The sequence below is a fragment of the Sesamum indicum genome, linkage group LG13 (genome assembly GCF_000512975.1).
Source record: "Sesamum indicum cultivar Zhongzhi No. 13 linkage group LG13, S_indicum_v1.0, whole genome shotgun sequence".
NCBI lineage: Eukaryota > Viridiplantae > Streptophyta > Magnoliopsida > Lamiales > Pedaliaceae > Sesamum > Sesamum indicum.
In genome coordinates, this window is record NC_026157.1 from 2,489,820 (window position 1) to 2,506,588 (window position 16,769).

At 35.1% G+C, this 16,769-nt stretch overlaps 3 protein-coding genes across 5 annotated transcripts in view; 1 reads left to right on the top strand and 2 right to left on the bottom strand.

The window, feature by feature from the left end:
- LOC105176161 (pentatricopeptide repeat-containing protein At5g18390, mitochondrial) lies at positions 643-6,708 on the top strand. 3 transcript variants are annotated; one of them, XR_002288221.1, is made up of 6 exons: positions 643-781; positions 2,105-3,601; positions 4,430-4,779; positions 5,991-6,081; positions 6,179-6,228; positions 6,376-6,708. XR_002288221.1 is itself a non-coding variant. In XM_020698626.1 (2 exons), exon 2 carries the CDS (start codon positions 2,148-2,150, stop codon positions 3,525-3,527), a length of 1,380 nt encoding a protein of 459 aa, XP_020554285.1. In that variant the 5' UTR covers positions 643-781; positions 2,105-2,147; the 3' UTR covers positions 3,528-3,703. The 3 variants fall into 3 exon arrangements, 1 of the variants encoding a protein (XP_020554285.1); XR_002288222.1 differs by lacking the exons at positions 5,991-6,081; positions 6,179-6,228; XM_020698626.1 differs by lacking the exons at positions 4,430-4,779; positions 5,991-6,081; positions 6,179-6,228; positions 6,376-6,708 and having other exon boundaries at positions 2,105-3,703.
- LOC105176162 lies at positions 7,337-9,250 on the bottom strand. Its single transcript, XM_011098885.2, has 5 exons — positions 8,963-9,250; positions 8,774-8,877; positions 8,503-8,674; positions 7,956-8,081; positions 7,337-7,737 (listed from the first exon to the last, which is right to left on the bottom strand). The coding sequence occupies exons 1-5, from the start codon at positions 9,146-9,148 to the stop codon at positions 7,417-7,419; spliced, it is 909 nt and encodes a 302-aa protein (XP_011097187.1). The 5' UTR covers positions 9,149-9,250; the 3' UTR covers positions 7,337-7,416.
- The window catches only part of LOC105176163 (ubiquitin receptor RAD23c-like), a 6,299-nt gene continuing 891 nt past the window's right edge, over positions 11,362-16,769 (bottom strand). The window contains exons 2-12 of the mRNA XM_011098886.2: positions 15,601-15,762; positions 15,318-15,371; positions 14,511-14,587; positions 14,367-14,417; positions 14,079-14,253; positions 13,763-13,903; positions 13,593-13,658; positions 13,440-13,487; positions 13,255-13,361; positions 12,844-12,922; positions 11,362-11,764 (exon numbers count right to left, since the gene is read on the bottom strand). Of these exons, the coding sequence (XP_011097188.1) occupies positions 11,648-11,764; positions 12,844-12,922; positions 13,255-13,361; positions 13,440-13,487; positions 13,593-13,658; positions 13,763-13,903; positions 14,079-14,253; positions 14,367-14,417; positions 14,511-14,587; positions 15,318-15,371; positions 15,601-15,762 (1,077 nt within the window). The 3' untranslated portion in view covers positions 11,362-11,647. The remainder of the gene's footprint in view (positions 11,765-12,843; positions 12,923-13,254; positions 13,362-13,439; positions 13,488-13,592; positions 13,659-13,762; positions 13,904-14,078; positions 14,254-14,366; positions 14,418-14,510; positions 14,588-15,317; positions 15,372-15,600; positions 15,763-16,769) is intronic.

Sequence of the window (16,769 nt, forward strand, 5' to 3'; positions counted from 1 at the left end):
AGTCTAAAACTTTACCAAATGTATTTTTCTGTAAGTTTGATTATATCTATCGATTTAATTTGAATTTTGATGGTCCGACTAACCCATGTTGTTCAACAATATAAGATGATAGTTATATCAATGTATACTAATATTTATAAATATATAAATTTTTTGCAGATTATGAACATATATTAATTTTAACTATATCTATGTAAAATTTGACGATTCGATCCCATAATTTAAAATAATAAAAATAATAGTAATAATAATAATAATAATAATAATAATAATATAATAGTAATAATAATACAACAAAAACTCAAAAACCCACTATGTTTGTTTTCATTTTTAAGTTATCTCCGGAATGAGTCAAAACATATTCAATATTTGCCATCATTCAGAAACACCTTATTCAGGTGTTTTAAACTGTTTTAATATAAATACATACATATATATATACACATACATATACATAAATATATATATAAAAAATAATTTGACAATTAGTAGTAATTTTTGTCTTTCAAAACACTACATTTAACACACAATACTTATTTTAAATTATCTTTAAAAATAAATCCAAACATATATATTATCTATATCACACTTATTTATCTTCAAAAATCGAATCCAAACGCTGTATCCATCTCTTTCTCTCTCTTTTTCTCGTTTCTTCTTCCTTTTTTTCTCTTCTTTCTCTATCTCCATTCTCCTCTCTCATTTCTTCCCCAAACCCAACTCTTAAAACCCCTAGCCCCAAATTCACGGCAACAAGGACGGCGACGAGTACGGCTTCCAGGTAATCCTTCGTTCTCTGTTAACTGCTTATGAGATGACTGGTATTTGATTTAAGCTAGGATTAGTTCTGTTGTTGCAAGTTTGTTGCTATTGAAATAAAACTAAATTTGTAAGGTTTACGGCTGTCTGCTGCCGTATGTTGATGTCTAAGCTGAGTTTTATTGGATTGTGGAAGAAGAACACAGCTGCATTTTACTTATTCTTCTTTTTCTTGGGTTTGGGTGTGTTTTTAGTGTGGGTGGGTTAATCGTATTAGATTGGTTTGTTGGGATTTCTTTGTAGTGCAATTTCAGAGACAGGATTCTACTGAATGTTTAGTGGCTTTGAGTTATTTCTTTCATTTTGTTGCCAAGAGATTCTACTGAATGAGATTAAACTTTTAGGATATTACTGGCAAATACTTATTTGGGCAGCTTGGAGATGGAGCATGGAAATGATAACTTAATACCCTCCCATTTATATTGTAATTAATTGTAATAAGTTCTTATTGTAATACCCAAATGCTGTTGTTTCCAAGAAAAACAAAGTAGACGCAGAGTATATTTTTTACTGCATTTTTGCAGCATATTGGCTAGTCTGCTGCTAACTAAATTGGTTAAATTTATTTAGAGTTTGAGATTGAATTGTTGAATGTTGAGTTGTAGTGTCATGGACACTTGGAACCTCATAAACATCATCTCAAAACTTAGAATTTGGTCCTCTAGAGTTTTAATATTTTATATTTTATATTTTATATATTTTATATTCAATTTCATGTACTCATATATATTCATTACTCAAGAAATTATAGAATGTTATAGATTACTTATATGTATAATTTGCAAATTTTACAGTGTGTATATATGTTGAATGTAATATTTTAAAATTGTATCGAATAATTTATATTTAAAAGTTGTTCAATATATATAACAAGATAAGCAAAAATTGTTTAAAAAATTAAATTTACAACGTCTATATAAATTCTTTACAAATTATAAAAATCATAAATGTTGGGTAATATTTACTTTAAATTAAATTTTCATAATAATTCAAATTATGTTTTGGGAGAGTGATTGTAATAAACATACTTTAGGGGTGTAAATTATAACGGCATTTAAGTCATAAAAGATTTGATCTATATCATGAGGGAGTAGTTTGTTATATTTTATTGTTTAAGGGGGAAAATGCATTTTATGCATAGTTTATTAGTTTAGGGGTGCAAAATGTGTTTAACCCTTAATGTATATTTGGAACTCGTTATTGTTTTGGGACTGCTTGATTCAGTGTGTAAAAGCAATTCTGATGTATTCTTGTGCGGTTTCCGTGATAATTTGAACTTTGTCAGCTACCTTAAAGCCCTCAAAGCTACAGTTGGAATCTGATTGCTTATGTTTCGAAAATCTTCTGTTGCCATTACCAACGCCGGAATCTTCACATTTGTCAAAACCCTATCCACTGGGAACAGTTTCATTCAGGGCATTGAAGGGATTAGCAATGCGAGAGGCTTGCCTAATGATGACTACTTTGCCACGATTCACCACATATCGAACATCGTGCGGAAAGATACTTACATGGAGCGAACGCTCAACAAGATGCGCATATCAAATATTGTCAATTCAGAGCTAGTTTATCGCATCCTGCGCAGTTGCTGCAATCATGGGATCGAATCCTTTCGCTTCTTCAATTGGGCCCGATCGCACCACCCAAATTACGATCCCACCACCCTAGAGTTCGAAGAGCTCCTCAAAATCCTAGCTCGAACTGGCCATTGGCAAACCATGTGGAAGGTGGCACAGAATATGAAAACACAGAATTTCTCTATTTCTCCAGCTGTTGTCTCATTCGTTATCGAGCAATATGCTAAGCATGGTCTTATTGATCAAGCTGTTGACCTCTTTAACGGGCTCAAAAACTTTGGCTGTCCGCAAACGACTGAAGTGTACAATTCCTTGCTTTTTGCTCTCTGTGAGGTGAAGAATTTCCAGGGGGCATATGCGTTGATACGGAGAATGATTAGGAAAGGGAGTGTTCCTGATAAGAGGACTTATTCGATTCTTGTTAATGCATGGTGCTCTGCAGGGAAGATGAGGGAGGCACAAGAGTTCTTGGAGGAGATGAGTAAAAAAGGATTTAATCCGCCTGTGCGTGGTCGTGATTTACTGATTGATGGTTTGCTGAATGCAGGGTATCTTGAGTCAGCTAAAGGGTTGGTGAGGAAAATGACCAAGGGTGGGTTTGTCCCAGATGTGGGCACATTCAATTGTTTGGCTGAAGCTTTGTGGAAGTGTGGTGAGATTCACTTCTGCATAGATCTTTTCCATGATGTCTGTGGATTGGGGTTTTGTCCTGACATGGACACATATAAGGTTATGATAACTATGACATCCAAAATTGGGAAAGTTGATGAGGCTTTTAGGATACTTCACAGGTCCGTTGAGGATGGGCTTCGTCCATTTCCCAGTTTATATGCTCCAATCATAAAAGCTCTTTGTCGGAGAGGCCAATTTGATGATGCATTCAGTTTTTTTGCTGACATGAAGGTGAAGGGACATCCACCAAACCGACCTGTGTATACCATGCTGATAAAGATGTGTGGGCGTGGAGGTAGGTTCGTTGAGGCTGCCAATTATTTGGTGGAGATGACTGAGTTAAATTTGTTACCTATGTCACAAAGCTTTGATATGGTTGCTGATGGCTTAAAGAACTGCGGGAAACATGATCTAGCTAAAAGAATAGAGCAGTTAGAGATATCTCTGTGGGGTAATTGATTCAGAGCACCTCTTTGGTGTATTTGATTCATCAACTCTTTGTTCAACATTGTTAGAGGCCTCATGCTTGTAAGGTGATTTCAATATGCTTACGATTCTTTGCACGCATCGAAGCTTTCAAAGATGTTACTTGCGTTTACCATGTTCAGGCTTTCGCAATAGTTTTTGTCACTAAACAACTTGGAGATTTAGGTAGATTGGTCACTGCATTTTATCAATTATTCTTTTTACTTTGGATTGGCTGCTTGTGCTTGTATACAGATTGTTTGGATTTGAATTTCTGTTTCATATATGACCCTGTTTGTGGGACTGAAAATCCCTGCAAGCTAAGATATAAGTTGCTCATTAAATTCTGAATTTATAAATTGCCTTGTGAGCATTTGCCAGATATTCTAATTAATCCACGATCGCTGTATTATGAATATTAATTAATGCATCAGTCTTGTTAAGGGCGCACACATTGTTCTGCTGCTGTATGTACATGCTTGGGTTTTCGAATGTCTAACTTTTGATTGTATCAATTCTTTAATATAATGTAAAGTCTAAATTCAGGTTGTAATTGGTTCTGTTTTTCCTGAAAAACTTTTTTGGCTAACAAATTAAAGACCCACCCTTACATTCTTATTTTGTTCAAAATACTAATGGGTATAAATGGAGACTGCGTCGTGCTTCAATTTTGGTACACGTTATGCGCCATGGCTCCAGGGCTCTTTACACCATGTTGAGCCTTGTGCATTAACGAGAATAAGGAGCTCTCCATAGTGTATAATTTACATGTTTATATTTAATTTCTATTCTTTTTTAATTTTAACTTTGATGGGCTTATAGTATTATTTTTCTAGAAGAAATTATCATAGGTGTGAAATTTGTTTGATAAATGCCTCTCTTGCTGTCTTCTTTAGTGGACAGCATCAGATCTCTTTGCTCCTACAAAATTCCTAGTGGAATAGACAGGAAATGAAGCTAGGAAGCTAGATTGGCTAGCCTGTTAGGGCTAACACAGCGAGTAACTGAATCCTAGTCGGAAGGCAGGAACGGAACTGCAGCTAGAGCAAAGGCGCGGCTGTCTTCCTAGGCCCGGAAGCACCTAAAAGTGTAAGGGCCTAGGACATAGCTGAGAGTACGGTGCAGCTCCCCTACAGAGCTAGAGGTGAGAGTGAGTGACCCACGGGTGAGGGGCACGAACAAGGGGGCCTGAATAGGGAGCTAGCTGATGGTGGTTTTGCTGCTTCAACTCTTAGCTGAGTTCAAGGTAAGCTCTATTTATAATTTTTTTTTCCATATTGTCTATTTTTTCTTAATGAGTTATAATAGGTCATTTTTTGTAACATCTTCCTGTAAAAGTTGGGTGTTTTCCTTTAGTTTTCATCCTCTAACATTTATTTTCAGTTTATTTATGTGCTCTACTCGTTTCCTTTACTTTTGCTGATTCATTGTTGTGTAATCTTTTCTTAGGATGCATGAACCAATAGGACTATGTCAGTTTGTAGTATTTTAATACTTGGAGGATTCTTCTAGTGAATTAGGTTGTAATTTTCTCAATCTACTCACTTCTACCCTTTTTTATTAGACTGTAAATTAGAAGTATTTGGAATTCACTGAGTTCCATGAATGCAAGTATATAGTCAACATATAGCAATGGGTGAGTAGATGGACAAATCTTGTCCACATCATATATTTATTATTTTCTCCCAGTTATTTTCTAAAATGAAGATCTTAATATATAACAAAATTATAAGTTATTTTATTTTCTTTCAGTTATTGATTGCAATCTATACATGCTATCTACATATGAAAATCATTTGTTACTATCGTGGAGTCCTCCTTAGGCATCAGGTTTTATACTAAAATTTGTACCAATGGGTATATATGAAATTCTTGGGGTGTTCTCCGTGTTGGTTTTTTAAGTTTAATCACTGTATCCAACTGTTTTAGGTAATGTAGACTTAATTCGTTTGTCATTAGTTACTGCCCTGTTGTACTAGACGTCATAACGTTATTTCAGTTTAACCACGTGCTCTTTATGGCGGCAACTTGGCAAGCAAGGCCTTGTTGCTGATGAGTCAAGTCACGAGGAAGATGAGAAATATTTAATGGCATGGGCATATGATCACCACTCTTTGTAATCCAATGTTAATATAACTGTGGATACCTGTATAAACCTCCTGCTGCATTAGCTTTCTTGTAGCTGCATTGATGTATGTTTGTTCTTGGCTTTTGTAAATAAGGGTTTATACCCTTCCTGTTTCTAATTGTGGGTTGTAAGGCTGCACATCCCCTGCTTCTTTGTGCTCTAGAAATCTTGTGGTAGCATCATTCTGTATAGGTTTCATAGCTAAGATGCTGGTTTAGTTACTAGTATAACGTATTCTTTCACCATTTTTATTTTCTATTTTCCTTTTTTGTTTTCTATCTGTGGTTAGTTCTGAATGTTATGAGTGTCGTTTGGTTTGAAATGAATAGGCTGAACCAGAAACACATGAAGTTTATGCCCAGATCATTTTACATCCAGAACCAAGAACTTCCCCACACTCTTTACGAGGCTTAGCTGAAGGTATTGAGGGATTTAAAGAACCAAATGATTGAAAAGTTTATGAAGAAATTAGCATTCTTATAGCTTGATGGTGACGCAATTATTTCCTCTGCTGTAGCCGGCGCTAGGGATTTCCATGAGGGTTACATGGTATTTTAAACTTTTGAGGTATCTAGCTCCTCTATTAAAATTACCACCGATAGTAACTTGATGATAATTTCTTGAAGCCAACCCCTCACTTGATTTACAATTTCTAATTACATTTGATTATTGATTCAATCCAACCATTTTGTATGCTTTTATCCAAATTAACAGCATTGGAACCAATTGTCCGGGAGTGGAGCTAATGCTGGACAATGATGTTGATCTGGTTGATGTCACTGAAATTTTGGTGGGGAAAGATAATGTGGGGTTATTGTGAAAGAGCTAGAGACTTGATTTTTACATTATGACTATCAATGTCAATGTTTTTTGTTGGTTTTAAATGGTTTTGGACTCAGCTGCATTAAATTGGGCTGTTAATCCATCATCTGGAGAAAACGGACACTGGCTCTGTTTACTTTATATTATGATGTGTATTGAAACCTTCACTTTTCTTTTGAGGACTGCCGTATGAATAATAGAACTACTAGTTGATACTTGAAGTTAGATGAAATGCTTATATCCATGTTGTCATAACAGCGACAAAATTACAAATACGTTTTATGGAAATGGTACTAATTAATAGGAAACCCACGAGCTATGATCTTATTGAGAATGGAGAAAGCATCTGTGACGTTTTTTTGTTTTTCATTTTGGTAGTACTTGCATCCTCATCTAGCTACAGAATACAAATGCTGTTGGAGTATCATAGTTGAGATATCTTTGAGGCCACTGGTCATTTCCGGCTCAAACAGTTCCCTTTGTGGAATGGAGATTGTAACATTAGCTACTTTTGAAACTAATTTTGATTTGAATCTACTGTCAGATTGTGAGGTCTATCTCAATTATGCATCCTCTTCAACCATTGTGAATCCAATCATTTATGAATCGGAATTTCACGATGCTTTACAGGCATCCTAGCATAAATGGTTGATAGCCGATATTTTATTGTAATTAATTGAAACTATTCTTGTAAGAACTGATCTTAAACGATGATGCAAGTATGGGAATTCTCTGAATCATCTAAATCTTGCGTCTTGCAATTTCTTTATGTCTTTTATATTCTTCTATATACGTTAACAATCTATCGAAAAAGATCCCTAACATTTACACCCCCCCTTTTCCAAGACGCGTGGCTCCTTTATTTGTTCTAATACTACAGATGGAAATTCTACATAAGCGTCTATTATTTCCTTCTTTTTCCTAATTCCATCATCACTCCCATGCACAATCACTCTGCTGAAGATGGAAACCACTGTCATCATCTGAATCATCGTTCCATGATTCAAGTTTAGATAGCTTTACCGCCGCTCTTGCTGCAGCAGCAGCATAAGCCGCTGATTCAAATGCATCTTCAGCTGCAGCAGCGACGTCTCTGTAAGCCTGCCTTCCCTTTACCGACTCTGGACATGTCTCACGGCCTATAGTTGCTTCATGCCAATCCTTGTGTAGGGGAGTGATCTCAGTTTTACGGCCATTGAAGGCGTGGCTTCTGTTTGATGCATGCATCTGCAACTGTTCAACCTCGCTCTCTTCCTGCAAGTTGTGGAAAGCCATAGCTTTAGAATACTAGGAAAAATTCGAATCACATGACAAGTGTGTTATATTTATTATATGATTGGTACACAATTTGTGTAGAGTGACCAGTCACACGATTAGTACAATGACACATGATATATGACTGGTTCAATTCGATAAATACTTTTCATGAGACATGGTATGTGAAAGATGATTCTTGTTTTGAACTTTTGTACCTTTTCGGAGGGTATGAAAGCTGCATGGTCTAGTTGGAGAGTGATCCCATTATGTTTAGCAAGTTGCTTTAGCAAATTCCATCTGCTTTCCAAGCTTGCTTGCCGTGTCGAGAGTCTTTGTATAATCTGAAGAGACAACCCACAGTAGGATTACATGAACAAAGCAAATCTTTCACTAGCAGAAATAACTTAGAGAGTGTTTGGGTGAGCTTAACTTTTTCAAATCGATGTTAATTTGAGAGGTCATAAGTAAATTTTTTTAAAAAAAGAAACTTATAATCCAAAAAACAAGATGTTAGAAAAAGTATGAAATTCTCATCTTATTTTTAAAATGTTAACAGACTCCTATAATTTTGATCATATTAATCTCAAAATTGTCAATATATTAACATTTTTTAAGTTCCGCAATTCTATTTTATTCAAACACTTGACGAACTTACTCTCAAAAATAAGTTTTAACGTATTATAAGCTATATAAACATGTTATAAGATATATGAACTTATAAGGTGTTTTACTTAAGATCTTCGTAGGCAAAAAATAAGGCACCTTAGGAGACACTCCGCAGTTGTTTCTTAATTCCACGGCACTCATAGCAAAATCTTTTCCAAATTTGGATGTGAAAAAAGCACGAATCTCTTGCAGCTCTGGGAACTCTCCGCATCTTGAAGCTGCAAAGATCAAGCTTGATATTACCTCCTTGAGCTCATCAGGACATTCCCTGTACGAGAATATTGTTCGTCACTAGAGATATGACAACAATTTTGATCTTGTCACGTTATAATTACTAGTGATGGAAAATTGTGCATAAAATTGCAACCTGCTGTTCTTGATCATCTCAGTCCTTTCTCCCAGGATATGGCAGTAGTTTCCTACCAGAACAAAAGCATCCAACATATGTTCTTCCTTGATCACATGCTCAACCTATCGACAAGATTCAAATCAAGTTCCAAAACAAAATTAGACGCCATGAAGACAATTCAGGGGTCGGTTCTCAGCTCCAACTTACACGGAGGAGGGCATGTTCTTGCCGGCCTAGCTGCAGTAGCTGGACTACGTCGGACTGTGCTTGGGAGCACCTCACACTGTAAATGTTCTTGAGAATGGAGATCCTAGAGATGGCGAGACTTGTCAGCGTCTTCAACTTTTCAGTCTTTGAGCTTCTGTGGAGCAGATAATTGAGTTTCTTGCCCATGTTTTGCCTCTACAGCTGCTCAAACCAGTCGAAACAGCTCGCCGGATTTCTGCAACCTTCACACACAACTCTTTCTATATATATATATATACTATGAGGTTTGAATTGGTATTCGTAATATTTAGAGGGCGTGTGCCGAAAGTCGTTCTAAAACATCGTAAAAGATGTCGTACCTACACATTTGAATAAAATAAGATTGTAAAACTTATAAAACGTTAATAATAATAATTTTATAATTAATATAAACCTTGACCGAAATAATTTTATAAAATACTTTTCAACATCTTATTAAAATACGTTATAAAATATTTTAAAAAATTTATAAACTCGTCTGAATGTGGGTTTCAGGGCGAAAAATCAATAGGGACTTGTTAAGGTCTAGTAGTCAAAGATGTGGTTGCACATGTCTCCTTGTGGTCGGATTTTACCTTTGGATTAGCTCTACGGATGTCTGCCTTTGCCTCTTTGCTCGGTCTCCTCAAATGACATCCAGAAGCTTGACTCAGTCTCTCCACCTACGATTTCTCTTGAATCTTCGAAATGAGCAACCCCTTGGAAATTTTTAGGGTAAATTATGCTAATATCTTCTGGAATTAGGTTTAATTATATAAATATTTCATATTATTTGTAAAATTATAAATACGTGTCTTATTTACGGACAAAATTTTATAAATACACTTCCTGATTTGAATTATGCCGACACCCTCTTAGAAACATACTGATAATTTTACAAAGAACATAAAGTATTTGTATAATTAGATTATTAGACTTACCTTATAAAGTGTCGACGTAATTACCTAGAACACTTTGTTTGGTTTTATTTTTGGCTTATCCTTGAGATACGCCAAAATACACTCAATGTTTGTCTGCTTTTACACTTTATCTGTGCATATATTTGGTCTTGGGCATTCTATACTCGCGCGCACACACACACACACACACACACACACACACACACATATATATATATATATCTATGATACAAAATAGATATGATTTGACATTAAACGTGATTTTTATATCTAAAAAACACAATATTAAATACATAATATCTATACATGTATAAATATACATAAGAAGACATGATTTAATAATAAACAGTGACTTTTATCTTCCAAAATACAACATCAAATTTTAAATTACTTTAGAAAAAAAATCAAAACAAATATTTTTATGGGTGTAGTCAAGAAACTGGAAAAATGATGACCATTTGAAGTGGACATCTGTTTGTTAGGAGGCTTTTATGTATGTTTTGTTGGCCTTGATTTTTGTGTATGAAATGGGAGATCTGAATTATGAGGGTCGGAATTTCAAATTTCTTATAACAATTTGTTTTAGTATATTTAGATAATTATGTAAGAGATTCCTTACAACAAATCTTCTGTGATAATTTCGTATTACAAATCTTTTATTGGTTACTTTTTTTGGTGAAACACCAAATAAATGGTTATTGTTGCGATGCGGTTTTGTATTTTACTAGTTAATGATGTTCCAAAATGCTCATTATAACTTATACACATTAAAATATACAATAAAATCACATTGATTCGCTAAATACATTACACATTCCGCACTTTGTAAAGTTACAAGTTTGATGACAAAAACTCACATTAACACCCACTTAAGAGTATACTTGTATTTTATACAGAAAGTAAAGTATTTATGTATTTAACCCTAAATTTTCCATTTTTTTTATATTCTTTTTTACTGTACGAAACTTTTTTTTAAGAAAAGGTTCTTTCCACTTCTTCTTTTCCTTTCCTACTGAATTCAGCTAAAGCCTAAAACAAAATTACTTATTCTCTTCCTCTCATTGAACCAAACCAAGATTTGATTTCCTTCCATTAAACAAAATGAAGCAACCGATAAAGGGCCAAATAAAAAGAAAAAAAGAAAAAACCTCGAACGCAGCCTAAAGCAGAAATGACTTATTGTTGTGTCTGAAATGATGAATTCGAAGTTAGAGATATCAAATTCATTGTAACAAGCACCTTAAACTTGTTCTATGATTTCGTGTCGTTTAAGATTATTCAAATCCATATATTTTCACTTTAAAATAGAATAATTTTAGATGAATCTAATACAAAATCGAAGGATGCAAACTTACTAGGGCTCAGAACTTGGAACTGTAGAACTGATGGCGAACTATTTCAAGTTTTCAGGTATACTAAAAAAATTTAAGCAAGAGGGATAAAAACGAAAGGTGTCAGTAAAGACATTCTTAGCAGGTAAAATAATATTGCTGGAAATGGTTTAAACAACTTAAAACCCAGTGCAAACAGCAGTTTTTGTGCAACAGAAACTAAAAAAGAGCAAAAGGACAAAGGCCCTTAGGAAGAATTTAATTTTTTCGACATTCTACTTGTGTATCCAAATGATACAGTTCAAGGAAAGCCACTGTGAACGATAAATAAAAATTAATCCACGCGGCGATAAAAAAGGGTTTGTTAAACAAAGTAAACTGATGAGATCAAAGAAGCCCACTTAATTTAACTGGCTTCACTCATCAAACTCGTGCATATGATCTAAGAGGTAGTTTGCAGCCAGCTCTTCGTTCTTGTTGCATGCAAAGAACACTTCCAATACCAAAGCTCGATCAAACCCCATTGCTTCGAGCTGCAGGTCAAATCACAACATTCAATTACAGAAAAATTTCTGTATTCTTGAGTGGCTACATCCAAGATAAGATAAAGTCTATCCAAATAGAGACAGATGGGCAATGCCAGTGTGAGAAATATGGCATAAACGTACTCTACAGGTTGGGTAGTCAAGAATGCATTAAGCACAAGTCTGTACTCAATCTGATTAAAATAACTGCTCTATGATATATATATATATATATATATGTATAAGAAAGATTGTACAAAAATGGATCAATCATGGAAGAACTTCATGGTGGCTGCTAAACCATCATAATTCAGGTTGATAGAATATGGGGGGAATATATAATGAGTTAATGACTTTCATAAGTCATGCAATACATCTAAGTATCTAACACCAGGGACATGGTGGCTGGTTAATGAAATCAGTCATGGAACCAAAAGATCTAGTCGATAACCAACCAATCAGAAAGCAAGTGCAAATACACCCGCCTTGGGATGTGAACCATCACATAGCAAGTGTAATAAAGAATTTTGCATAATGAACCAATGTTTTCTCTAGTCCTTCCCATATACCACCTCGTTCTTTTGTAAACCTAAATACCAGAAGGAATTCATGATGTGCACAGGAGACCCAACATATATATAAAATGTGGTTGAGGAGGCTCAAACACCCAAACTTTCAACGTCAAGGTTCCTGGACCAATCTCCAAAGCAATTAACTAAATATCATCAGGGCCTGTCTACACTTAACGAGATGACACACAGGAAATGCCCGCCGATAACTTCGTATTTCTCTTCTCAGCTGTGATTAGACATTGACTTCTCAAGGCATGCAATTTGTACTTCTATGTACTTGAGATGGACTATGGGAATTCACATGAAAATGTAGCATGCACATATTGGGGTGGTACACTTTTCCCTGGATCGGAATCCTCTTAATGAACCACTGAGGTCCAACAATCATAATATGATAAGTAAAATGTTATGATCCTATCAGGAGATGCAAGAAAATGGTAATGAGATCAATTACTGTTGGACTAAAATTAAAATTTTCTAAACAAATTGAGCCAGAACCGGGAAAGAAAAACTCACACGTTCGATTGCCTCCCTCTCCTCAGGTGTGACAGTCACAGCCTGTGGCATTGCTTCGGCGAGTTGACCTAGTATGTTCCTGAATATATTATTGTTACATTTGGTGGTCAGGACATCTAGAATGATCCAACTAGACGAAATAATATTGTTATTTCATTGAAAGATTTTGGGAACTAAAAGATTTCAACTCCAGAAAAAACAAACTTCTTAATGTTGGATTCAGCTCATATTGATTTCAAAACCTCTTGTAACCATTTTAAGTTATTTTTACAAAAATCACGATGAGCTTGAAATGCACTCTATGTTGCAGAATTTTCAAATCATTAGCTCTGAATCCTTCGCTTGAATTCAAATCCTTCAATCCAAATGCAACATAACAACATGTGTTATTGATTGAATCGAACTCCTTACCCTTCCCCTTCAACAGGTTCATTTATTAGGCGTAGGAAGTCTGCCTGATGTTCTTGAATCAATCGGACAAGTTGTGGATTTTGCTTTCCGAGTTCTTGAAGCATAGGCTGCAGACACAAAAATTGAAGCGATTATAAGGAAAAATTAATGCCTACATCATCAGATATAGCAAGTGAAACAAGTACCTGCAATATTTGAGGATTGGCCTGCACCATGGCTCGCAATGCTTGGAACTGAAGAATAAGAATATTAATAGTAAAAATAATATCAAGAAGAAAAGAAAGAATATCTAGTCATTATTTCTAACAGAAAACCATTCAAAAAAGCATCTCTTGTACCTGTTGACTATTGCGAAGAAAATCTAAGGTGCCAGCACTTGCATTTGAACCCATGTTTGGAAGACCCTGGTTCCAGAGGGAAAAAAAGGACCCCTTAAAGTAATCTGAATATTTCCCAACGAAATATTTCTTGTCTTTCTTAAGTGGTTGATACATCACAAAGAATATACCTGTGGAAAAAGATCCAAAGGATTCGCATTAGGACCACCGGCAGGGGCTGCTGCTTGTGTAGCCTGGGCTGGAGGATTCACAGGCTGTCCACCAGCAGGAGGTTGAACCACAGGATTGACTTCTGCTTGCTCTGGAATACCCTGAATTCAATTCTTCTCCATGGTTATAAGATGACTGAATCAATTGTGGATAAGTCGGGAGAAGTTTGTAGTTGCCCATAAAAAAACTTGCAGTTATATTCTTAACCTCTTGGTGACACAGAGAAAGAAATGGCAAAATCAGGGGAAATATCCAAGATTCTCAGGGTAGACTCACAGAGTAAAGGTATTCAACTGCTCTTTCTGGATTATTATATGCAGCCCTCAGTGCGCGAACAACTGTATCTCTGTCCCAACTTCCTCCACCCATATCAAGAATCTGTTGAACAGTAGCCTCCAAGTTATTTCCAGCAACAAGGTTTGATGCTGCTTGACCATACACATCCGTGGAGCTGTTGAAACAAAAACACATTAATTAACGAATGAAATGGTGGCCGCAGCAACTTTCCTGAAAAGTAAATAATCTATCTGTATCTCAGGTAATAAACACTTCAATTGAACTCACGAAGCAGGGGTAGGAGCAGGAACTGGAGCAGATTCAGGAGCTGATTGCAGACTGTAAATGCAAGCAATGAAAATTCTAATGAGTACTTAGTGGAGAAGAATTCTTATAATCACATAGCTCAAAAACCAGAACAAAACAACTCACGGAGCAACAGTTGGTGCAGGTGAAGGAGCTGCTGTTACGGGTTGTGTTGGCAGAGATGTATTACTCACAGGTTGGGACTAGAGAGGTGATTACACAAATCAATCAAAAGATGTCATATCATCAGAGTTTAAGATCATGACCTCATGTATAATCCATGAAATTTTGGACCAAATATACACAACAGATGTCACCACTCAAAATCCATGACCTATAATCTAAAAAGTATACAAACACAAGGGCCTCAGAATTCACAACTCACACAGACTCGTAATATTATGCATCTATCACAATCGTAATAATACTCCAAACTAATTTTGATCGACATTAGGGGCAAAGCTGGTACTGAAACTTCTGAAAACCAATTATGTTTTATGACCATTCCATGTAATCCTTTTGTTTTTTCTGAATTCTGTTTTTGTTTTCATCATTTGATCATCTTTTACAGGGTTGGGATGTCCCAGATTCTAAGATATTATTTTGTTAGACAGGTCATCTACAATGCAATTTATACAAGCAAAGATCTTCAAAATCAAGGATTTCCTCTGTCATCCACAGCCAACCCCAGGCCCATGGAAAAGAAAAAGGAAAGCAAACATATGCTCGCCTCAAGAGCTGGAATGTGTGGTTGGATGTGTGCCAACAACAACGTCAACTACATACTACATTAGTAAACCGAAAACAAGATATCTTGCTCAAAAGATAGCACGTGCCTGCATCTGTGAGCCCTGACTCATAAGCTAGACAACCAAAAGCATATTTCCAATTTCGCTAACCCAAAATGGCAAATGTATACATGCACGAGCTTACCGTACTCGATGCCACAGCAGATGCAGTTGCAGCTCCACTTGATGAAGCCTTATTCTACAAAATTTTCAAGACACAGTCAGCTGTAAGTTATTTATTTATTTTATTTTGAGTTACAATTTTTTGTGTGTTTGTGTTGTGTAAGTATATGCAAGCCCGGATTTTAGGAAAAAGGAAAGTTTTTATTGGGTGCACAAGTTTTGGAGGTACTAATGAGACAAACTACTTAACTGAAAGAAGAGTAATAGGGTTGGAGACGCTCCCCAGATTACAGTCAACAAGTTACCTTGGTCAGCATAATCACAACAAAACTGTTTTCAGCAACTTTGTTCTCTTCCAGTGTCGTCTCATCCTTGAGCACTTTGCCTTGATGGATAAGCATCTGTTGACCAGCTGGGTAAACATCAGAACCCTGAACTGTTTCAATATTCTTCTTCACATCTGCCACCTAATAATTAATAAAGAGAGGAAAAAATATTTGAAATATTTACATTTAAGGAAGTATAAAATCAATGAAAACCTCTATTAAAATTCATCAGTTTTGCAGATACTCATGGTCAAGAAGCAGGATTTGGTAAATTATATAAGACCATTTACTTAATAGAGTGGTCAAAACATTATGAAAATTATAAAGTAATCTAAGTCAAATCCAAACGGAATCTTCCATCACAACAAACGATCAATAAATGAACACAAGACCATTGCATGCCAGACCTCTAGTGTCATATTTGATTCGCAGTTCAAGTAGTTTTATAAAGAGTCAACCACTATTATATAAAATCTCAAACAAACATTGCCATGGAACTCAAATATTGTATAATACTTCCTCTCAAAATATTATCTAGAAAATAATTTCAAAAAGCAATATAGATCTTATCCAAGGAATCAGACCTACCTACAAAAACTAGGGTAAAATTCATTTCAGTCCCTGAAATTTGAGTTCAATTTCTTCAAAATAGTCCTTTCTATTTAATTCACTTCATATTAGTCACTTTAATGGGTGATTTTCCCATATTAACCTTATAAAATTTTGCCTTTTTATAGAAAATTATTTTTATTTCCCACTTTTCATTTTCAATTGCAATTTGGTCTCCTGCACATAAATTTTAAAAAATATAACTGCTTTTAATTGGAAGTATTTACAATTAGGCAATTATTTAAATAAAAAACTTGATCAATGCATATAAACATAACTTTTGCGAACTTAATGAACTTCTTGAAATTTTCAAATAATAATTAAAAAAACACTTGAAAAAGTTGGAGAGAAAAGTTTTAACTAAAAATTTTTTTCAAACAAAAAAGCTTTTGGAAAAATATACCCCATTCTTCAACATTTTAACTTATTCATTTTCTTATTCATGTTTTAATTTCAGAAGGTTTTCTTAATAATATTTTGCTATATTCTTTATTTAAACTTTTTTCTCTAACTTATTTATTCAAGTGCTCTTTTCTTTT